The sequence below is a fragment of the Nicotiana sylvestris genome, chromosome 8 (genome assembly GCF_000393655.2).
Source record: "Nicotiana sylvestris chromosome 8, ASM39365v2, whole genome shotgun sequence".
Classification (NCBI taxonomy): Eukaryota; Viridiplantae; Streptophyta; class Magnoliopsida; order Solanales; family Solanaceae; genus Nicotiana; species Nicotiana sylvestris.
The window spans coordinates 23999423-24024023 of record NC_091064.1 but is presented as its reverse complement, the minus strand read 5'-3'; the positions used below and the strand labels follow the sequence as shown (position 1 = coordinate 24024023).

The 24601-nt window shown below is 39.3% G+C and overlaps 1 protein-coding gene across 1 annotated transcript; it reads right to left on the bottom strand.

Annotated features, from left to right (window-relative positions):
• Window positions 1-572: 572 nt before the first annotated feature.
• On the bottom strand, window positions 573-1064 carry LOC138874794 (uncharacterized). Its single transcript, XM_070153579.1, has one exon. It carries the CDS (start codon window positions 1062-1064, stop codon window positions 573-575), a length of 492 nt encoding a protein of 163 aa, XP_070009680.1.
• Between the last annotated feature and the right edge of the window lie 23537 nt (window positions 1065-24601).

Genomic DNA, 24601 nt, shown 5'->3' with positions numbered 1-24601 from the left:
TGCATTTGTTGTATTGAGCTCATTAGGTGGTACCCTTATCATGTCGCATGTATCTGATATTGGTGGCATTTCTGTACGTACCAGATTCAATCTGTCTCCATGGTCATCCAAAAATATCTAGCTCTAAGTATTTTCTTGGCTAGAAAAAAACCATTCATATGTGGTCCACAAGTTCGGACATGTATTTCTTCGAGCAATCTGGAAGATTCCTTTGCGTCAACGCACATTAACAATCCAAGATCAGGGGTTCTTCTATACAAGGTCCTTTTGTTTTGGAAGAAGTGATTGGATAGCCTACGCAGTGTGTGTTTCTGAGTATAGTTTTCCTGCTCTGGATATTTTCGTCTTGCCAAATATTCTTTGATGTCATGAAACCAAGGTTTTCCATCTGTTTCTTCTTAAACATGAGCACAGTAATCCGGTAGATTGTGGATCCTCAAAGCGACAAGATCAATGAAAATTTTGTCTGGATGTTTTATCATTGATGATAAAGTGGCCAGCGTGTCTGCAAACTCATTCTGAATCTTGGATACATGTTTGAATTCTATTTTTGTGAATCTTTTGATCATTTCCTACACATGATACAAGTATGATAGTATCTTGGTGTTCTTCTTAGCCCACTCTCCTTCAACCTGATGTACCAGAAGATCTGAATCTCCAATCACCAGTAACTCTTGTATATTCATATCGATGGCCTTATTAAGCCCCATGATACAAGCCTTGTATTCTGCCAAGTTGTTGGTATATGGAAACTTAAGCTTCACAGATACATGGTAGTGTTGCCCCGTTTTTGATACCAAAACTGCTCCAATGCCCACTCCTTTGAAGTTTGCAGCTCCATCGAAGAACATTCTCCAACTGTCGTAGGCGTCGGCAATATCTTCTCCTATGAATGATACTTCTTCATCAGGAAAATACATTTTCAAAGGTTCGTATTCTCCTCCCATAGGATTTTCAGCAAGATGGTCTTCCAACGCATATCCATTGATCCCCTTCTGAGTTACATAGATGATATCGAACTCACTTAACAGTATCTGCCACTTGGCTAACTTCCCTATTGGCATGGGCTTCTGAAAGATATACTTCAAAGGGTCCATCCTGAATATGAGGTACGTGGTATAGGCACAGAAGCAATGCCTCAATTTCTGAGTCGTCCAGGTGAAAGCAAAGCAAGTGTGCTCTAGAAGAGAGTATCGTGCTTCATAGGGTGTGAACTTCTTACTCAAGTAGTATATGGCTTGCTTCTTTCTCCCTGTCTCATCATGTTGTCCTAAAACACATCCAACAGCTCCATCTAACACAGATAGATAGAGCAGCAAAGGTCTCCCGGGTTCAGGCGGTATTAGGACTGGTGGTGTGGACAAGTACTCCTTGATTTTGTCGAAAGCCTTCTGACAATCTTCGGTACAACTTGTTTCAGCATCTTTCGTCAACATCTTGAAGATGGGTTCACATATGACTGTGGACTGTGCTATGAAGCGACTAATATAGTTGAGATGCCCTAGGAAGCTCATCACATCCTTCTTGGTCTTTGGTGGCAGTAATTCTTGAATAGCCTTAACATTGGACGGGTTCAACTCAATTCCCTGATGGCTGACAATGAATCACAATAACTTTCCTACGGGAACCCTAAATGCAAATTTTGTAGGGTTCAATTTTAAGTTGTACCTTCTTAACCTATCAAAGAACTTTCTCAAGTATGCTATGTGGTCTGCGACTTTCTTGGATTTGATGATGACATCATCAACATACACCTCTATTTCCTTGTGTATCATGTCACTGAAGATGGTTGTCATGGCTCTCATGTAAGTAGCCCCAGCATTCTTTAGGCCAAATGGCATTATCTTGTAGCAGTATACTTCCCATGGTGTAATAAAAACTATTTTCTCTGCATCTTCTTTATCCATCCATATCTGGTGATAACCGACGAATAAATCTACAAAGAATTAGAGTTCATGCTTGGTGAAATTGTCGATCAGGATGTGTATATTTGGTAGTGGAAAGTCGTCCTTGGGACTTGCTGTGTTTAAGTCTCGATAGTCAACACATAATCTGACTTTCCCATCTTTCTTCGGAACTGGTGTAATGTTGGCTAACCAGGTTGGGTACTCAACTACCTTGAGGACTTTGGCTTTGATCTTTTTAGTAACTTCCTCCTTGATTTTTAGGCTCATACCTAGTTTGAACTTTCTGAATTTCTGCTTTACTGGCGGACACATGGGATGAGTAGGCAACTTGTGAGCCACTATTGACGTGCTCAGACCAGTCATGTCATCATATGACCGCGCGAAGATGTCCTCATATTCCTTCAAGAACTAAATGTACTCCTTATTTTTTGTTGGTGATAATTCTTATGCGAGTCTCCTTGATGGTTTCTGCGTCTCCCAAATTTACTGCTTCGGTTTCGTCCAGGTTGGACTAGGTTTATTCTCAAAGTTCTCAACCTCTCTGACAACTTCCTCAGGTATCTCATCCTCTTCTTCTAAGTCACTATCCTTATGTTGCGGTGTCTCATTACATGTCACAGTCATTGGTTTATCAGGAAAAGTAATAATAACGCTATAGAAATAAAAGTGTGAAAGATAATAATGAATAATAATAGCCATGCATTGATAAAATTGAATATATCCAAAACTAGTACAGCTCAATGAATCGAGCAATTATTTTGAAACAAAACGCGTCTTTTAAAAACAAAATTACTGAAAACATCTGAAATGCCTAGCATGGCTATAGAAATAAATATAGGCTAAATGCCAAGCTACCCAGGGACTCGGCGGGCCCGGGATGATGTGCCGGTCCTATTCCTGAGAAAGGCTCCCTTCTCTACAGTCTGAATGGTCAGGCCTTCTTCCTCTTCCTCCTCAATTATCGCACTGCAATCCATATCCTCCTCCTCTAGGAACAAATTCCTCAGCCCCACTAAAGCTTCTTCCTTTGCAATTCCCCATATTGTATCAGCCTAGTGAAAAGTTTGACCCAGATGTGGCACTGTTTGCTTGAGAGGGTAATAAGGACCACGCCATGGAGGCGACCAATCATCATACTCTTGCCATGTACATTTTAGTTGTATTAGTTTAGTAATGCCCTGAAGATTCTTCCCAAGCCTCTTATCGGGTTCATACCATGACTATGCCAATATGCTTTCTATTTTGTTACTCCACCATTTGTCTTTCTCAACTGCATTGACGTGTTCGATATGGTGATAAGTTTCCCCTCCTAGGCTTCTTCTGTTCTCAATAACCGGGATGGTTTGACTGGTGTAAATAGGATTACTTCCATCTCCATGAATGATCACCTCTTGATGATTCCATTCGAACTTCACGGCCTGATGTAGTGTTGAAGCCACAGCCCCAACGGCATACATCCAAGGTTGACCCAACAAAAGATTTTATGTAGCTGATATGTCAAGCACTTGGAATTCAACATCGGACCAAGTTGGCCCCATCTGCAGAAAAAGATTAATTTCCCCAATCGTGGCCCTTTGAGACCCATCAAAGGCTTTCACGTTCATAATTCCTGCACGTATCTCATGAAAAACTTTGCCCAAACTTTTTAGAATAGTCAAAGGGCAAATATTTATGCTTGAACCCCCATCTATCAGGACCCCAGTAATGAATTTATCTTCAAACTGCACCGTGATGTGTAGTGCCCGGTTGTGACTTAAAGCGTAGGGCGGTAATTCATCCTCGTGGAAGGTAATCTTATGACTCTCCAGCACTTGCCCCACCATGTTGGCCATTTCTCTGCAAGTGGTATTGTTGTGCACATAAGCTTCATTCAACACCTTCATCAAAGTATTCTTATGCGCCTCTGAATTTTGCAATAGTGATAAGATGGATATCTGAGCGGGGGTTTTGTTCAGGTGATCGACAACGGAGTATTCTCTCGCCTGTACTTTTTTCCAAAGATCATCCGGTCCAGTTTCAATGATAGGTTGCTTAGTAGCAGCCTCCTTGCTTGATCCTCCAAAGTGTTTAGGTGTATAGATCCTTCCCGTTCTGCTCATTCCTTGTGCAACATCAGATTCTTCCATTTTTGCTTTTCCTTTTCACCTAGCTTCGGCAATGTAATCCCAAGGTATGTCGTTGGAGCTAAACGAAGGTGTGGTTGATACTGCCATAGTGAAAGGTTTGGCCACTTCTACCTCAAATGGAATAGGTGTGGTTGTAGGTGGAGCAATCTCTACCTCAAATGGAACCGATGAGGTTACCTCATCCTCGACTAACGACTACATCTGCACTACACTAGGAGTAGTTTGACTGCAAATTTAAAGTCATCGCCTTCCCGAATAAGCCCGATTGACCCCTCAGGATCCCATTCTTCATCCGTCTCTTTCACATGTACCCCATCACCCCTATGATCTGGGAGAGGATTGTTGCGGACGTTAGGCGTAACTTCCTTTGCATGTATGACCTTGTTGTTAATCAATGTCTGGATCTTATCTTTCAATGTTTGGCATTCGTCAATGGTGTTCCCCTTCATATAGGAATGATATGCACAGGTTTTTTTTGGGTTGGCCCATTGAGATGAGTTCTCCATTGCCACAATAGGAATAGGGGTGACATAACCGACAGCCTTCAACCTTTCATACTACTGGTCGATAGGTTCAGCAATAATGGTGTATTGTCTGGGTAGTTTGCGGTCAAAGTTAGGTTAGGGTTTCTAGTAATTTGAACGAGTTGGAGGTGAATGATAGTAGGACAGCTAGGCGTTATAAGTGTGGTAGGTAGTGGCGGGTTGAGCATATCTGGGAGATGAGGGTTAGTATGTGGGTGGAGGTGTTTGGTATGTGGGTGGAGGTGTTTGATATGTGAGTGGAGATTTTGGGCCTTGGGCCACCACCACTGCCCCCACTTCTCTTTTGTTTGATATGTCGCCTGATTATAATGCTTTGTTCGTGGCCTGTAGTGCCTCGAAATTTGTCACCATCCCACTTTTGATACCTTCCTCAATCCTTTCTCCCAGTTTGATGATATCAGAGAACTTGTGATTCTCAATAACCATTAGCCTTTAATAATACTGTGGGTCATGTGCCTTGAAAAAGAACTTGTTCATTTGTTCTCCTTCTAGTGTTGGTCTGACCTTGGCTGCTTCTGACCTCCATCGAGTAACATATTCACGGAAAGTCTCAGTTGGCTTCTTCGTTAAATTCTAGATGTATAAGACATCCAGTGCATTCTCCGTGTTGAACTTGAACTAGTCCATAAATTCTGATGCCATACTCACCCAATTGGCCCATTTCTTAGGGTTTTGACTTATGTACCAGGATAGGGCATCTCCAGTACGACTTATCATGAATAGCTTCATTCGGATCCTTTCATCTTTTGCGACCTCACAAGTTTGTCACAGTAAGTTCTCAAATGAACCTTGGGGTCACCTGTTCCATCAAACATTTCGAACATGGGAAGTTTGTAACCCTCCGGCAGTTCCACGTCCGGTTGTATGCATAGATCTTCATAATTCAGACCTTCTATCCCTTTGCCTCTTTCGACACCCAGAACTCGACTTGTCCATTTCATGAGTTCCTCAGCCATGTTCTTGATGAGAAGGTCCTTCTCAGCGGATTCTAGTGTACAGAAGACTGGTTGAGTAGAGTAAGGTATGGTTTTCACATATATAGGGTTGTTTTGGTGAGTGCCAGGGACTTGGGTGTAGTGGTGGTCATTGGTTGAGTTTTGAGGATTGGGAATAGGTTGTGGTGTGTTCTGAGGAGTGTGATAGGTAGTGGCTTGTGGGTACTGGATTGGTTGATGATGGTGTTGTGGTGGAGTTGGTATTGGGAAAGGATTAGGATTTTGAGGTGGGGTTGCATATTGATATGGTGCGGGAGGAGGCTGGTTTTGTATGATTTGGGGAGGTGCTGGGTTTTTGGTATTTTGTAGGTTGATGTCAAGGACTTTGAGAGTCAGGGAGAGGTTTTCTAGGTTGAGGACCTACTCGAGTTCTCCCTGTAACTCAAGTATCTTCTGTTCCAACTGCAAAACCAAGTCATTTGGTGTCGGAGTACTTCGACTATCTGAAGTTTCCGCATTCTCAGCGTTTTCCTTTCGAATACCACATCAGTCATCCATCCTATCTTTCCCTATACTTCTCGTGTTACTTGGAGTAGGAGGAGGTGGAGGGCCTCTAGATCTGGTGTAATATGCTGATGATGCCAGTATGTGCGAACCAACCTTAGGAGAGGGGAATAATAAAGAATAAAGAAAAACAGAAGGTAAACAAGTCAGTAAGGATTATGAAAAGTTAGCAGTATTTAAACACATATTGTGGCAATGTAAATTCGCATCCTAATTTGGGAGCCCCGTTGTGCCCGAGGTGTTACGCCCCGTAAGTTTAACAACATTGATACCGTTATATATATATATATACGATATGGTATTTTGAGTGGAATATTTTTGTAAAGAAAAAAATGGTTTGACAAATATGATTTCATATACTTATTAATATTACTAATTTCGAATATGTTTTAAATTATACAACAATATGAGAAACGTTTATGTGATTTCTTTATTATAAAGATATGAATATTTGTTTTCACAAGAAAAGAAGGTTATCTGTTTACCATTTTAGGAATTTAGCATATGAAAATTTTTACTCTTTATATATGAGATTAGAAAAATTAGAAGTTGAGAAAATATATGTGTTTTTTTCTTTTCATTGATGTTTAAACGAAATAATAGTGTACGTATTTATTTTATACGGTATCATGGTTTATTAGTATTCAAGTAATGCAAGGACAAGGAATTAATTATCAATTGTTGTATTAGGAGGGAGTGTGTCTAATTAGATAGAAATTTGTCTTATGTTCACATAGGACCTACTTAAAAGACTAGGTGATGATTCATTACTAACATGGCAATACTAGCATAGTCACTAAGTGACTAATATATGTTAGAGAGTGACAGGAATACCTGGCTTGAGCATCGAGTGTGAGATCCCTACTTACCCAAAGCGGACAGAAAGAGAAATATAAAAATGCTTTTTAAAAAATATAAGGAATGGCCATCTTCCAAAAGCTTTTAAGGTTTTATCATGATGTTTGGTAAGTCCAGAAATATTTCAGCTGTTACCTCATACTACTATGACATGTCTAGCCCATTTGCCAAACACCAAGTTTGTGTATAACTGTATATTAGTATAATTGTGGATTGATTAAAAGAAAATGATATGTTAGCCCTTCGTCCATTCGGGTATTAAATTAAAGCCACGAAAAGGTCAAAGAAAAGCTATGTTAAAAGTAGGACTTGGCTTTATAGGTCTGGAAAAGACAACATATGAGTAGAAAATTTTCTTTCAGTGAAATTTTCTCAACAATAGGCATCATATTAGAAAATTCCTAACTCCCAACTTACAGAGTAGCAAGCTTTGAAACATCAGGATGATACAAAAGTTACTCTTGGTGTCAAGTTGTTAGGAGTCGTGACATCAAGAGAAAAAAAAGAGAAATATTGTGCAGAAATGATAGTCTATGAAGGATGTGCACAGGAAGTATTTTTATATCCCTACTTTGATTCGGCGTTACGTGTTCTTCGCAAAAGACGTATATTAGAGGGATTGTTAAGAGAACTGACTCAGGTATGTTAAGGTCATCTCTTCTTTCTTTTGTCATGGTCCAAATTATACTGAAGAAACGAGCAAACACACAGTTTTCATAAATTACTCTATTCATAGAGATATTAGGGGTGTCTATATTCTTGATTCCCCATGAAAAATATTATTATTTTCTATTCATGGGTCTAAGAATAATAGACAGTTGAAAAAAGTTTATCTGGAAGGAATATTGAGATTATTACATATTTTTCGTGCATTTCACTCATTTATACATGTGCATTGACCCATGACTAGATGACGTTATATACGCATATATATGTAAATAAATGTATATGGGATATGGAAAAATGTTACGGCGTTTTATACACATCACCATCTGATTAGTTGGAATACGTTGATGATTTGCCCACAGTGGCCGAGATAATATGATGGGATGCCCTCAGAGGCGTGATAATGTTAATGACATTATATACGCGTATATATAAGTATATATATGTATATGGGATATGAGAAAGGTTATGACGTTATATAAGCACCACCACCTGATCAGGTGGTATAAATGATGATTTTGCCCACAATAGCTGAGATGATATGATGGAATGCCCTCAGAGGCTTGATGATGTTAAGAAAACATGTACCTATGCACGACATGACATTCATATTCATATGCATGACAAAATAAGTATTTACCAAATATTTAGTGGGGTTTCTTGAATTCATGTTTAAACAAGTTTTGTAGTAAAATTATGATTAGTATAGTTTTTGTGATTTATATATGATCATAGTGAATTTTGTACTATTATAATATCGATGTGCATTGCCTCTTTTCTTTGTCCTGATTTCTTCAGTTTGCCAGATTTTGTTTATGTATGACCACTGTGCTTTTACTTATGGACAATCTAATATTTGGGAGCATTTGAATCCTTAATAACAAGTAGTTGTGTGTATTTATCGTGTTCATATTCTGGAAACTATATATTACCAACCTGGAAGTGATGGTATATGTTCCCATAAGCCTGGTCTTGGCTAGAATAAACATTCAGAGCTTATGAGGCATGCTAATTCGAAAGACAGAAATGTTTATTTCGTGTACTATATTCCTAATAATATTATATTTTATGAACTGACAATAATTAGGTCTTATTACTTGACTCTCTCACAAGACTATTTTTTATGAGGTTATAAGTATTTATGATATTTATAACAAGTGATAAGTAAAGTCGTGAAGATGAAAGGGTAAACAAGTTGAAGAAAATAAGTTTTGTTAAAGGTTGTCAATTTTTAATTAAATACGGTTGATGATATACAGAGTTATCCAGACGTACCGGTTGAGTCATGTACTCCATGTTTCTTTCATATCCTTTATATATCGATTTACATACCTTACATACTTTGTACATTGTTCCTACTAACATCCTTTTGTTGTGGACGCTGCATTCATGCCTGCAGGTATAAGTAATCAATTTATTGAACCCTCATAGTAGACAAGGTTAGCATTCAGTGAAGGATCGATAAGACTCCACCTCATTCGGAGTGCAGCCGAGTCTATGAGCCATCGTGTCAGAGTTTTACTTCAGACTTATGGGTAGGCTGGTACCCTGTCCCATTTGACGTCAAATAATCTTAGAGGCTTTGTAGATAGAGGTTTAGTTTAAGAATGATAGTTTATTGATACAACTATTGTCCACTTACAATTGTACATTACGAGTTATGGTCATGTTGGCCGATGATAGTCACAAAAGGAATGAATGAGTTAAAGAGTGGTTCGCTCGGGCCGTGCGGCACCGGGTGCCTGCCACGCCTCCTGAGGTTGGGGCGTGACACGAGGTAAGCCTAGCGACAAATAGATTTGGAGAAATTCACTGCCAATAATTGCCTCATTTCATTAATGTAAAGATAGACGACCCAAAACGACTCTAAATAAGATAAGTCACTAATGACACTTGGCCTTATTACATTTGAAAAGAAAGTAAACCTAATATACGTGGTCCTAGAAGGACCTTCTCCAGAGTGGACTCTTGTTGATCAGTTCCCCTAGCTCATGCAGGTTCAGTAGTAAGAATGCCCTTGCCAAATGTCCTCCTTCGTTTCCCTCAGCATTCTGGCAATTGGTGTCTTTCTTTCTCATTTTCACTTCCAATTCCATCAGATTGTACTCTAGATATTCCAGCCTTTCGCTGGATTTAACAGCCCTCTCTTTCCACTCATTGATCATTTCCATGTCGGCCTTATGTTGCTCTATATGCTCAGTTTCAGACTCGTGAATCCTTTTGCGCAGTTTGTTATACTTCACCTATGATTCGACAACTTCGTCTATGACCCTGTTTCCCGGACCAACCCTTGGCTCGAAGATTCCTGCTATGTTATCATCCAACCATGAGGGGTAGAAGTATGTATGACCCGCATGATATCGATCTGGCTCAATGGTGTCCTTTTCCACGATAATCTTCAAGTGCCACATGTGTTGTGCTTCATCTTTATATGAGATGGTGTCACCCTAAAAATAGGCTATGAAGTGACTCATTTTAGCGACTTGCGGTATGACTTGTCTACTGCCTGCCGGCCTGTATGATAACCCTGAGGGGAGCATAAGGGTATATGCCCCTTAACCCAATTAATACCAAGTGTGGAACGTCCCTAGATCTGATGATGAACTCGTCGGTAGGGAACCACTCGAACATCCATTGAACCTGGTCCTCGGTCAAATTATTGAAAAACTGTACCCATCCTATAACATCCTCTGGTTGAGCAAACCTATCTGAGATATAGGTCATTCTCTTGGGTTGGTGGAAGGCTATATGAACATTCCATGGCCTTCGCGGAATTTCCTGACGGTATTGACCCCTTTAGTGATGTTCTAGCAACCAAACTTGCAGCAACAAATTGCAACCCTCGAAGAATCTAAACCCCTTCTAACAACGTTCCAAGGCCCGGTACATGTCTGCAATGATCATAGGGACAACGGTATATGTCTGCCCCTCGATCCCATCCATTAATGTTTTGGCCACCATGGCCAGCCTGGTGTGGATTCTGTCCCCTTGGATCGCGAACACTAGCATGCCCAAGAAACACATGATGAACACAAAGACCCTATGGTGAATCCAACCCCAGGAAGTGATAGAGAATTCATCATCAAAAATACGGTAAGACCTGCTGTGACCATATCGTTCATAGAGGAAGTCGAATGGTATGTAGAAGTCTTTTAGGCACTTCAAGTCATCAATCTTCTTTAACCCCATCATCTTAAGAAATCCCCTAGTGGTTCGATTTTTAGGTACCAGTATTCCAGGTCTATCCCAAGGAAACTCAGCGAATCCCCCTATTTCTTCCAAGAGAGAGGTCATTTTTATGCTTCCAAAGCGGAACACAACCCTTTCTTTGTCCCAGAACATGGTGGCGGCTTTGATCAACATTTTATTTGGCTGAAGGTCCAGCAAAGAATGCAAATTTCCTAAGACCCTTTTCACATGATTTTGGTCACATGAAGGAAGATCCCTCCACCAATCTAGCAAAGGTGAAGGTATGCTACCGACCATGCCGAACTTGGGGACTTCGTGCCTCATTTTCTGCAAAACAAAATATGGTTAGGCCCTCCCCCCCCCCAACCAATCTAGCAAAGGTGAAAGGTATACAATAATGATTAGCATATTGTTACTTATTTCTCCAAAATTAATACACACAATTGTAGTTTCATCCATTGGGATTATGGAAAACCCGATGGACTTTTGGGTAAGGTTTGTCTTAAAGGGTTATTATGTGCACGACACATTAACCCGTCTAAGTTTGACCATGATGCATGCACAATTGATCAGAGTAAGGTTGCTATAGAGGTCTAGACTGGGACCCTCAAGCGGACAACTTGTGGGGGAAAGGGATGCAACCGTCAAACGCACCGCTGATCGACTAGTTTTACTATAAATATGTCATTCCGAATTTAAAAGGTTGATATATAGGAAGAGCGCAAACACTCATCAAGCGTTGCTATAGGATTTATTACGCACGAATGGAATATGATGTAGAGCATGATTTATGCAACAATAAATAGCATATTGTCAAGTATTTGCATGTTTAAAAATGATAAATGCGGTATTTAAATAATTGAAAGACAGTTATGAGAAGAAAACAAGGAGACAAGTCAGTTTCGGTAAATAAAGGAAATCATAAATGTTTGAAAATAAGCAATTACATCTAAGTGAAGGGGGGTGGGGGGGTGGAAGGGAAAGGGTGCACATGTGTTAACAGAAATAAACACACTTAAGACTAATTCACAAAAATAAGTTCGTTATGGTAAGAGCCTAAAATATTCCCAAGTAGAGTCGACATGCTGTCGCGCCCCCTGTTTCCTCGCAGAGTCTGGGTTTCGACATTCATTGGGAACAAATTTTTTCCTTTCGGGAATTGGGTATTTGATTTTGAAGAGTCTCCACCTAACGGACTTATGGTGCGTTAGGGCACCTAGAGCAGATAACTCATAAAACCAGTTTGCATTACCAGAGATTAGGTAAGTGCTCGAAATAGCCTTGAGCGGAAGGTGTTAGGCACCCATCATGTTCCACAACGGTGGGTTCCGACCGAACTCAAATTATGAATTAGTTAATTAATAGATAGGCAGTCTAAGCACACATATAATATAAAGGAAATTTAACAGATAAGCAGTCTAAGCACACATATATAAATAAGACGAGGGAAGTCCTAGGTTTGTTAGCGTATAAGATCACATCTGTACAATGCTTGGTAATCGTCCCCAAGTTGGAGTACTACACATAGCATTAATGTACATGTCATCATATCCTTTTACTACCCAATTACCCTCCCTTTAGTGGTTGTATAAGTGCTTTTAATTGAACGAACCATATGCGTGCATTTCTCGTCTCTTCCTTGTGGCCCTGGAGGTATATAGGACCTCTAATTCAGGCAGTTATAGACTTTCCTAAGGTACTTAAAGTAGAAAGAACTAGGAGACAATCAAAACAATTAGGACTGTCAAATAAAAAATAATTAGGGGGCTCACGTTTACCTCAACAAATAAACAAACAATTAGCACGTCTCAAACAACAAATTTCAGATATTTCAGAAAGGTCATAGAACAGGATATCTAGGTGGGCATGACAAGCAGAGAATATGTAGCATAGTTTCACAGTTTTTATTAGACCTTGATTACCTATAGGCTTGCCTAGGCGTGGATCCGTAGTACCCTATAAGCATGTTGTCCAAATGCAATCAGAATTCAGGGAATCAATTTAAAACAATTTGAATTTATTAAGTCCTATAGGCATGCTGGTCTAGGTGCTGAATGTTGCATTACAAAACTAGTTTATGCACACTAATCTCTATGACATCTAAGTGTTGGTTCTGTTTGTAAACATTTTTATAGACAAGATAGTTACTGGATCAGGTGATGTAGACATGGTTTAAAAGCAAATACTGTCCTAAAGTAGGATCTCTAATGCACAGAAAGAATGGACGTTTTTTATTTGGCAGAATTATAGTAGTGACTTAACAACAGGATTTCTAGATGATCATGATTATGCAAAATCAGAATTTCGTAACAAATGAGGTAGTGTGCCTATAACATGTTGTCCAGTATGCCAAGTGATTCTAAAAGCATGGTTTCTAATGCAGGTAAACATAGTATAAACCTAAAGCATAATTTTTAATGCAAGTAAGCATAATATAGACCTAAATGCATGATGTTTACCCAGTTTCTTCACAAAAATCATATAAGAATCCCTCCCTTTTACTAATTTCCCCAATATCTATTTATAAAGATTATTATTACAGACATAAAACAAATGAATTACAGAATAAACCAAGTTATGCTATAGGAAGCCTGAATATAAGCTAAAAGGATAAACCTGGCAAACCAGGCCTTCAACCAGTCTCAAAATACCATAATCTCATAGTGCACCCAATGGTATCCTGTTGTGTCAAAGTTCTCAAGGGTCTCAGGGACCCCGGGTAACTCAGACCAAGATCCCTTTCAAAGAGAAGTAGTTATTTGTGCAGTGTGGAGAGGCCAGCCAGTGTGCCCGAGTTCGGAGGAATCTCATGGATTCCTAGGCAGTACACACACTGGAGGGGTAGTAGCCTAAGTATTCTAAAAGTAAGAGTGGGAGATAGTGCTTGAAAGAGTGAAAACTAGTTTTAAGAAACAGTTCAGAAGTAAAACAATTCAGGGGTGAGCATAGTTTAATAGGGAAAACATTTAGGAGTAAAAATAGTTTTAAAAGTGAAGGCAATGTTAGATGTGTGAAACAGTTTAGAGGTATGGACATATCAGGAGTGAAAAAGTAGTTTAGGAAACATTTTAAACAAAGGTTCAGTAAACCAAAAAAAAAACACAGAACATAGTAATAAAATATCAAAGCAAAGACTCTCATTCATCTTAATTTATTAACTGTTACTAAATGAGCATATAATCACATGCAAAGGGGTAGCAGGGATGGAGAGTCATATTGTGAGAGGTAAATATTTTAAGAGCATGATAGTGGGAAGTAGACATAGGTCCAGCTAGTATACAGACTTACTGAAAGTAGAAGCACATAGGTTTGGCTGAACATGAGTAAACAGGTTGAAAACAAGACACATCGGTTCAATCAAGAAGAAGTAGGCATGCCATTCTAGTAAACATATAGGTAGACATACTATTGCAGAATGCACATCATTTTGATTAAGCAAATGGAAGGCATGTTAATCGTAAGGAAGCACATTGAACAACATGAAGCATATAGTCTAATTGAATGGCAGTACACATGCTGATTAGGAACAGTTAACATGAAGCACATAGGTTTAATTAAAGATAGGCAGGTTGATAAAAGATCATACTGGTTTAGTAACAGAGAAGTAAACAGGCTGATAACAAGGCACATAGTTGAATCAAAATAGTAGTAGACATGCTGAGCATGAAAACATATAGGTTTAGAAGAAGGCATACTGATTGTAAGAAGAACATATAGGTTTAGTTGAATGGTAATAGTGAGAGCATACCAGTTAAGGAAGTAGAAGCAGAAGGTAAAGTAGGCAGGATTTAACAGTCTAGTCTTGTCTTTCAGCCGACTAGAAAAGCAATGAACACAAGTAGCAGAAAGAGATGAGAGCAAAGTTTCCGTGTGAGTGTGTTTGGGAACTGTTGTTCATGTTTGAATAATCAGAATGAGAGGGTATACATAAAACTTAGTATGGTAGAACAAATAAGGTAATGGAACAATTCCTATGGAAAATATGGAAGGGACCCCTTAAATTGAGGAGAGTCAATTAACAGTACATAACTAGGGCTCAAATAGGGCAAGTAATCAATATCATGCCAAATAGGGAGTCAGTCAAATCCCCAAACCGTACTGATAATAAATTAAGGCAAGTATAATCAATCAAGGTCACAAATAAATCCTAGAAAATATCAATTTTATCAGGAAAATTATTCGAATCCTTTATAGAAATCAATCAGTAAAAATCTCAACTTATACTGATTTTAACAGGAAAGAATTATTCAAAACTTAAAATAGAATCAGTCAATATAACTGGTTCACATAAATAAACACAAGGGGAAAAACTGAAGAAATCAGTATCACAAACAAGAATATCTAGGATTTGAGCATACATACAAAAATTAATCAAACATGTAAATAGATAGTCAGATTTAACATTTGAAAGTTAAAAACCTTTTGAAGAAACTCAGGACGAACCCTAGTTTTAGAAGAAAGTAAATGAAATTGAAGTAGTTAACCAAAACCAATGATTTTCGAGGGAAAACACCAAATAATGCTCGAATCGTTTTAGATCTACAAAAATCTGAACAGATCCAAGTATTTGTAGAACTAGGGTTTCAAAAAAATAGAGATGAGAGAAACGCGGTCAAAAATCATAGATTCAAACTAAAAAATAGGAGGAAATCAGTACTCACAAACGAGAATGACTCTAGACAGGCTAGTAAACAAATTTCGGACAAAGAACCAGGTTGAATCTCCTTGAGATTCTTTTAAGGATCCATGTAATCAAACAACCATGAGGTATAAAAGGTCGGTACTGATTGAAGAATACACAAAAGCACCATAGGAGGGAGGTTTATGCCGGTGACGGTGACTGGGGTTAGGGTTAGGTTGAGAGAGAGTTGAGAGATGAAGGGAGACGATGACGACATGTTTTGAAAGAATGAAAGGGGTTAGGGGGTCGTTTGGGCTTAATATAGTAAGAAAGAATAAGGGTCGTTGATCTCAAAGAGCAAGGGCCAGGATTAGAAGGGGGTTTGGGTAGGGTTAGGTTTAATTGGGTTGGGTCTGATTTGAATTGGGCTTGGGTTAAATAAATTGGATTGGGGAAGGGGGTCCGATTTTGGGTGTAAATTAGGGGCTGTTATTTAAATACCCATTTTACTAATTAAAATATTTTTTAAAAATAGATAATAAAATGATAAAAAATAATTTTCAAACATGAAGGTGATTTAAAATAATTATTCAATATTATAAAAATATAAAAAGTCATTTTCTATATAGATAATGTAGTTATGCCTATGTAGGGGCTATATTTCCAAAGTATGCAATTATAGTCTTAAACATGCAAATGTAATTATAAAAATGCAATTAAAATGTTTGAACACTCATATGAAAATAATGATGAACTTAGATGATTAAATCATCATAAAATAATATAAGGGATAGTTTTAAACATTTATGTAATTAAAAATGTAGAAATAAATGGATTTAGGGCCATTAAAAAATTGTAAAACACTTGTGCATGTTTCTAAATGCATGTACAATATTTTGAAAGTATTTATGCAAAATTTAAAATATAAGAGAGAAAAATTGGGTATCAACAGCTATATAATGATTTGATGGTTTTCGGAACAACCCTGGACACGTTCGAGGACGAACGTGTAACGACCTGGAATTCCCACCCTCGGGAGTCGTGATGGCGCCTACTCGTAGAAGCTAGGCAAGCCACAAATCCTAAATCCCTAACTCCTTTATTTTTAATCCTTTTTATTGAGCATACATCAAGCGTTAAATATTAATATAGCAGCGGAAATATGGAATTAAAGAGGAAGATTTAAATTAAATAAGCTGAACAATGATGCGGAAATCAACATATGCCTCTACTCAAGAACTGGTGTCACATCACTCACGAACAACTAAGAGTACTAAATACAACCCTTTGAAAGAAATATAACACTGTTTGTCTCGAATACATGAGATAACAGAATGGAATATAGGATAGAGGAGACGTCGAGCCTACGGACGTCTGCAAGGCTACCTTGGTATCTTAGTGGGCTGAAGGTTGGCTCCCGTGCTACTGCTGTTGTCCAATACCTGGATCTGTGCAAAAGAGCACAGAGTGTAGTATCAGCACAACCGACCTCATGTGCTGGTAAGTGGCTAGCCTAACCTCGGTGAAGTAGTGACAAGGCTAGGACTAGACTACTGTGAGCACGTGATTTTTGTTTCACACGACAATTGCTCCAAAAAGAAATAAAAATATATAATTGGCCCCGCTGTACAATTTCGGATTTCTGTGCGGCACCTTGTGGATTTATTTGTGATTTTGGCCCATTTTTTTTTTTATTTTTACTTTATTAAAATAAAATTCAAAAAATATGTGTCCTGCATAAATCAAACCGTAATCCGGTCGTTAAATAGAAAATCGTGATTAGGCATTTTCGTCTGTGATTTTATTTGGTTTGACCTTACCTGTTTTGAAATATTTTAGTATGTGTGCAAATAATTGTATTTGAGTGTGTATTTAATTTTAATTTGATTTTTGGCTTAGTTTTGTTTTAAAATAAATAAGAAAAAGAAATAAAAAATAATAAAAATAAAGAAAAAAAAGGGAAAGGAAAGACCCCTTCCGGACTTGGGCCAATTTGTTAAAATTGGCCCAACAAACTCAGCCCAAACGGACAGCCCAAGCCACCAGTCCAAACAGCCCACCCCCAGGCCATGAAACGACGTAGTTTAACACCAAAGCTACGTCGTTTCGATGCCAACCCATCACAACCGTTTAAACCAAGCCGATCCAACGGTCCAAGATCAATCCCCATAACCCACCAATAAACCCGACCCGTCTCACCCGGACCGACCCTAACCCTTCACCCTTGGAACGACGTCGTTCCCTGTTAGCCGAAGGATCCTGGCCCTTCATCTCGTCTCATCCAACGGCCAGGATCCACTTGCCCACTAACTATATAAGTGCATAACACTACCCTACCCCCCCTATCCAATACCCCGGCTGCTTCGTCTCCCCAAACGAACAGCCCTAAAACCCTAGCCGCCTCTGCATACTTCCGCCATGAAAGCCGGCGGCATGGATGCCGGTGACCTTCCCTTGAACACCATAGGACCCCCAGGCCATCCTGAACCCAAATCTACCAACCCCATGTTTCGAATCACCCCCCAGGTCCTCGAATCTTCATTCGAAGATTCGAGTCAAAACTCGATCTGACCCAACCAACCCCAGTTTTGTACCAGATACTCCCCAGACCCCCCTCGTGACCGAACCATACTTGGTTTGGTCCGAATCTGATCAGGGAAGCATGAATCCCAGATCTGAGTTTTTGGAATTTGTGGATTCTTCGTCACTGGTCCATATCCGTTCGAACCAAAGAGGTTAAGGTCTAATGGACTTTAATCCAAGTGTTTCTCGTCTGAGAAACACTTCGTTTAAAGTCCGTTCAGCCTTAGGAAAGGTTTGGCCAAGTCCGAGTTAAGGTTTCGATCTTTTTGCAGTTTAAGGTGAGTTTTCTTTCTTTTCTTAGTTGTTTTGGTTTGTTTGATTTGTTGTAAGGGTTTATTCGTTTGCTGTTTATGTCCTTGACCTCTATCAACTGTGCTTCAACTACTTCGCCTGAACCTCTGTTTGTTTGTCTAAATTCCCCCCCTCCTATTCTGATAAGGCATTGTGTATTTGTTCGTGCAAGTAGCTGATTTTCGAATTTGGACCGATTAATTGACTCCTCGAGTGTATTCCTGTTTAGTCAGTATAATGCGAACCATGTATCAATACTGTTTAAATGTTTGATTTTTGGCTACGATTGTGTATGTTATAACTAATATAGTCGAGTCGACAAATGTCGTCAATTAATTTCAGTAGTTCGAATGTTAACGATTGAACATTTTTGCCTGCTGCAACTTTGTTTGAATCAAAGTAAGAATCAAGTAGGGTCATTTATAGTTGTATTTGAATCTGAAAATAAAAGGATAGATTGTTAAGCTGCAATCTGAATTGAGGGCATGTGCACTTGTGCACAACATGTGCATTGTGCACAGCCTGGTTCCTGCACAAAGGCCCCTTTTGAATTAAAAATAGTTTGACAGCATGTGCTGTCAAAACACACCCCTGCTGCCCATGCTCTACTTTAGTTTAAGAAATATTAAACCTCACTTAAAAGAGTAAGACTGTCAGGGAATATCATGGGGGGATTTTGTTAATACTTAAATAACTAATGGGAATCTGAAATGGAAATGCACATGGGAGGGACTGGGGTATTCTGAAAAAAGGCTGTTAAAAAAGATAGTTTTGAGGTTTATAAAAGGGGGGGAGATATACAGAAGAGGGGAGGAGACAGACTTGACCTTGAGGGCTGTAAAAAAAAAAAAAAAACACACATAGTGAGGATTTTTCTGGGGAAAAGAGAGCTGAAGAGGAAAATAGATACACTTTGAGGATAGAAAAGGAAAAGAGAGAGTAGACAGAAATATAAAGAGAGCAAGAAAGAGATAAAACAGATTAGGAAATCAGAAACTTGGTCTTGTTTGTCTGAAGCTCATCTATTGTCAATACGTTAGGCAGTAGTGTTTTCTTCTAAATTTCAATCGAGATTGTTGTTAGTGTTTGTTGCATTTGGTATATCCCGGAATTGGATTGTCTGGAGTATTGTTGCCATCACACTGTGTGCTGTTTCATTTGGTTTTCTCTTCTTCAACTCTAGTTCCACTTCGCAATAGAATCCTTTCTGTTGTGCTGTGCTGATTGCTGCTGCTATTCTGCTTACTGTTGCTGCTGCATTTCTGCCCTGCTGCTAACTGCTAGTTCTGTTTCTTGCTGCTGCTGATTTCCCCATCTTTTTCTTCTTCTCCTTTGCATTTTCAGTGTTTTCCAGGTACACATTTCAAATCCAACTTTGGTGTTAACTGTAGCAATTCAAAAGCATGAAATGAAAGGAGTTCTTGAAGAAGATTTAGATATCTGTTTTGTATTGCTTGTGATATACTGACTTCAGCTGTATAAATTGATTAGTGTGATTCAGTAATGAAAGATTAGTTAGATAATAATCAATCAAGTTTAGCCTCTTGCATCTTAGTTTATAGTTGTTTACTAGTACAAAATGTAATGATACGATACATAGAAGGCATGGAGAATTAGCATAGATTTTTGACTGGATTCCCGTCAACTGAATGACATGCATAGAATAAAATATTTCCACCTTACACAAATGTCCCTTGTTCATTTTAGTTTTTCTCTTATCATAACTCGCCTGACAGCATATAGAAGCGCATTCACACCTCTGCAGGTAACGAGATATAGTGGTTAATTCCCTTAAATTCAGCTTCAATAAGTCTAGTTAAATTCAATTCAAGGAACGTTAGGACGCAAGTATAACATTGGGTCAATCTCAAACGTAATTTCTTTTGCCCGATTGAAGTATATTTCACAATTCATGACATCCCTCCGCCTTGTAAACAGTTAATCAGAAATTGATAAGAATCCGGATTAGGCAAAAGCATATAGTTAAATTAGCATATTCCTTTTCTCTTAGTTTTAGGGACAAACGTAACAGAAATGTAGTCGCTTTAGGATACCCTTCTAAAATAATGAGACGAGCCTCGCCAAATAAAAATGCAAATTGCGGGGCCCTCAATAAATAACCTTGATAATTATCTAGAATTCAGGATGGGTCATTTAATAAATTTCATGGCCCTCTACAAAGATAATAACACGTTATACTCTGTTGGCGCGGCTTAATTAAATCACATTCTTAAGTTCGGGTGCACATTGATGTGACCCAACTCCAAATCTCAATGAAGTCCAAATGTGTCGACAATCACGGGTGCATTGATTGTGACGTGGTTCGAGACGCATTTTCACGACGTTGCAATTCTGTAAAATAATTGATAATAATAAAAGCGAGGGAAACTCAATAAAAGCACATAGGTCACAACATGTATTAAATCGGATATTTAGCCATTATAACAATTTAAGCGACCGTGCTAGAACCACGGGATTCGAGGGTGCCTAACACCTTCCCTCGGGTCAACAGAATTCCTTACTTAGAATTTCTGGTTCGCAGACTTCATTTGGAAAAGTCGAAAATTTCCTCGATTTGGGATTCAAGATAAACCGGTGACTTGGGACACCAAAAACCAAACCTTTCCCAAGTGGCGACTCTGAATTAAATAAATAATCCCATTTCGAATATTGTCACTTAAAAAATTGGAAAAACTCCCCTCGCGCATTTATCCTTCGGGGCGGGCGCGCAAAAAGGAGGTGTGACAGCTCTGGCGACTCTGCTGGGGACTAATGGACCCAGAACCACTGGTTCAGGGTTCAAGAATTCGAGCTTAGAATAATTGTTATATTTGGCTTTATTATCTGATCTTTATTACATGTTTTTGCATAATGTGCTAAATGCTGTCTTTTACCGCTTTGATATTATCTGAACTGTATATAAACTGTGCCGAAACCCTTCTCTTCTTACCTCCGGGGAGAAGCTCGCTGGTCGAGACTCCCTATTCTGTTAATGTCAATACCTAAAATAAGAAAGAGGACGGACAAGTTACAAAGCCGGACGATCTCGCGGGTCCCCGGTACGTAGCCCCTCCTCGACTCGAGTTGGTCCGCTCGGGTACACAGTCTAGAACAAATACCAAGGTTTAAACCTAGTATAACGAAACTTCATGCCGGATCCCTAGTAGGAACGTTTATTTGCATCATGTTGCATTTGACTTAGGGGGCTCAACACAGGGGTTGGGTCCGTCTAGGACAGGCAACCTGAATTGAAAAGACCACCCTGCTGCATCCTATTTGTTTTGTGCATTTATTTGCTTCGGTTCCGCATGCTGACCGGTTTCTAAAAAAAAAAAAAGAGGAAAATAGCAACGTGGGGAGATAATTACTTATTTTGGAAAAATAAAACCAATGTTCAAGTATTGTCAAAACCTCACCGGAATTGTTCTAAAGAAAAAAGAAAAAAGAATAAAAACAAAATTTGTCTTCTTAGTTTGAATTATTAAAAAAGGGGGGTATATATAAAAAAAAAATTCTTTCACTTTCAAAATCAAAAAAAGAATTGGTATTTATTTTAAAAGTAAAAAAAAAAATGGAAAACTCATAATTCAAAAAAAAAATTTCTTTCTTTTGTAATACCCTTTTTATAAATTCAGACTGATAGTCCAAATATTGCAAAAATTATTTTTTCTTTAGTCTTTATCTTTCTTCAAAAATAATAAAAAAATACTTATTTCTGATTTTTAGGTTTATTTAATTTTCTCTATTCACGGTATGCCCCGAACTACGCCGGTTTGATTCTCACCGGATGTGAGATACGTAGGCAACCCTCGTCGGGTTCAACCCCCATTTTGCTAAAATAGCCAAAATCAAAAAATAAGTCAGGTGATGCTGTTTTGACATGAATAGCCGAATGTTCCCGAAAGGGACGCCGGAAGGTTGACTTTGCATAAATAGCCACTTTTTGGGTTTTCCTTAGCATTTTTAGACCCACACAGCCTTAAAATCTTCTTCCCCGAAGTGCTTAAAGGCCGTGTTCAAAGCTTGGTCCCCTCTGTAAAATATTTTGAGTCAGTCATTTTTGTTAAAATCACCTTAATAAATGTGCAGGATGAGCACGATGCAAAATGAACATTTTTCAATAATGACCAAAATCCCTATCAAGTTACGGCTATGGTGGAATGATCTAGGTGTTGAAGGGCAAAATGAGGTTAAGAAAAATCTGAAAGGTCTTGTGGGTCTGTTGGAAGTCCAGCCTCGGGGAGATATCATAAGAGCTTTGGCTACCTATTGGGACCCGGCGCACAATGTTTTCCATTTCTCTGATTTTGAGCTCACCCCAACTTTGGAAGAAATGGCCGGATACATCGGGAATACTGAACTTCCGCTGAGGGAAAAATACTTGGTCGCCCCAAGAGTCGTCACAGTACATCGGTTCCTGGATTCATTGAAAATACCTAGAACAGTCCACAACCCGGATCTAGCAGCCGGATTCTGTACTCCATGCTTCATATATGATAGATACGGTCACGAGGGGGGATTCAATAATCCAATCAACAAACTGTGCAGCAAAGGAGTTCGTCAGAAGTGGGACGAGCACAGACGGGTGGCGTTCATGATAACGTTTCTGGGACTTCTGGTATTTCCCAGGAAAGATGGAAACATTGATTTGAAGATATCGGGGGTCGTCAGCACTTTACTCACGCAAAGTGACAGTACTCTCGCGCCTATGGTGGTATCCGACATCTTTCGAGCTCTCACAGCTTGTAAAGCTGGGGGAAATTTCTTCGAAGGTTGTAACTTGCTCCTGCAGATATGGATGACCGAGCACCTTTGCCATCATTCCGAGATTTTGAGCCGTGGTTCCCCGGATAAGACCCGCATAGAAGAATCTTACGCAAGAGCCAAAGAGATCAGTTTGCCCGAAGGAGTCCTGGCTTGGACCTCGTTCTTTCAAGCTCTTACTGCCAGCCAAATACAATGGAAGTTGGGATGGTTGCCCGTTGATGAGGTCTTATATATGTCAGCGACTAAAACTCATTTCTTGCTGATGGGGCTTAAGAGCATTCAACCTTACGCACCCGGCCGAGTTTTAAGACAGTTCGGAAAATGCCAGACAGTACCTCATGAGGAAGATCTAAGCACTCAAGCAATCGAGATAAGTCCTAACGGACAGTTCCCAGAAGCAAAGATTCGCCAAATCTGGAATGAGGGTCAATATTTGAAATCAGATACTTGCGTGCGGGATCAAGCCAAAGGAGAAACGGCGCCAGGTTACCTTGCATGGTACAGAAGGGAACTCGAGCATGAAAGGCCAGCTAAGAGACCCCACATCCGGAATTTTACCGAATCATCACAAAAGCAGTGGGATTGGTTAGCAAAAGAAAGAGGCTATTGCACCGAAATCAGCGGGTTAAAGCAACAAGTGGAAAAATTGAAATATGAACACAACGTGCAAGTTGCTACCGATCTGGGAGAACGGAACAGGTTGATTCAAGAAAATGAAATGCTCAGAGCCCAGATCAAACAGATAAGGTTGGATGCAGATAGACAACCAAGGCGTCGATCGGACGAGCAGCTGATAAAAGGGCTAAAAGGTGAAATCAGGGAATGGCGAGATGGTTTGGAGAAATCTGAAAACATCATAGCAGAGCTCAAAGCACAGTGGGATACAAGAACGGATAAGCATCGCAGGTACCTGAATCGATTGGAAAGCGACCATGAGAAGACTGTTGCTAAGATAAAGAGAGAGATGGCTGCACTTGAGATCAAAACAGCTAATCAGGCCAAGGATTTCCAAATTGAGAGCAGATACTGGTATGACTCAATAGCCCAGATGAAGTTGGAAGTACGACGACTGAAGCATCAGCATGTACAAGATGCTCAAGTTTTCAAGATATGCAGCGATCAGACAAAACGCCTGCTCGTAGAGAAGAAGCAAACCAGAGATAGGATCAAGGCCATTGCCCATGCCATCACCAGACGATGCCTACGATGTGAGAACATGTCCAGCGCTACCGTCCTCTCGGCAGTAATGGGTTATGTCAAGCAGACTATGCACGAGCTAGAGCAACTTGAGAGGGATCTCACGCCTAGGACCGCGGCGAGGCCGAACGACGCCCCGCGGAAACCAATTTTTAAAACCATAATGCATTCATAGGTCAAATCTGTATCTTAGCATCTTCTGCCTGTTTTGTCATCAGGGTGATTTTTAGTCTATTTTTGAGTCTAGGTTTATTTCCAAAGTTTGCTTTTTCTTTTGCAAAATGTAGTTTGTAATAGACTGCTTCAATAATAAAGATTTTGCTTCTTTCACATTCATTCGTGTTTTCGAACT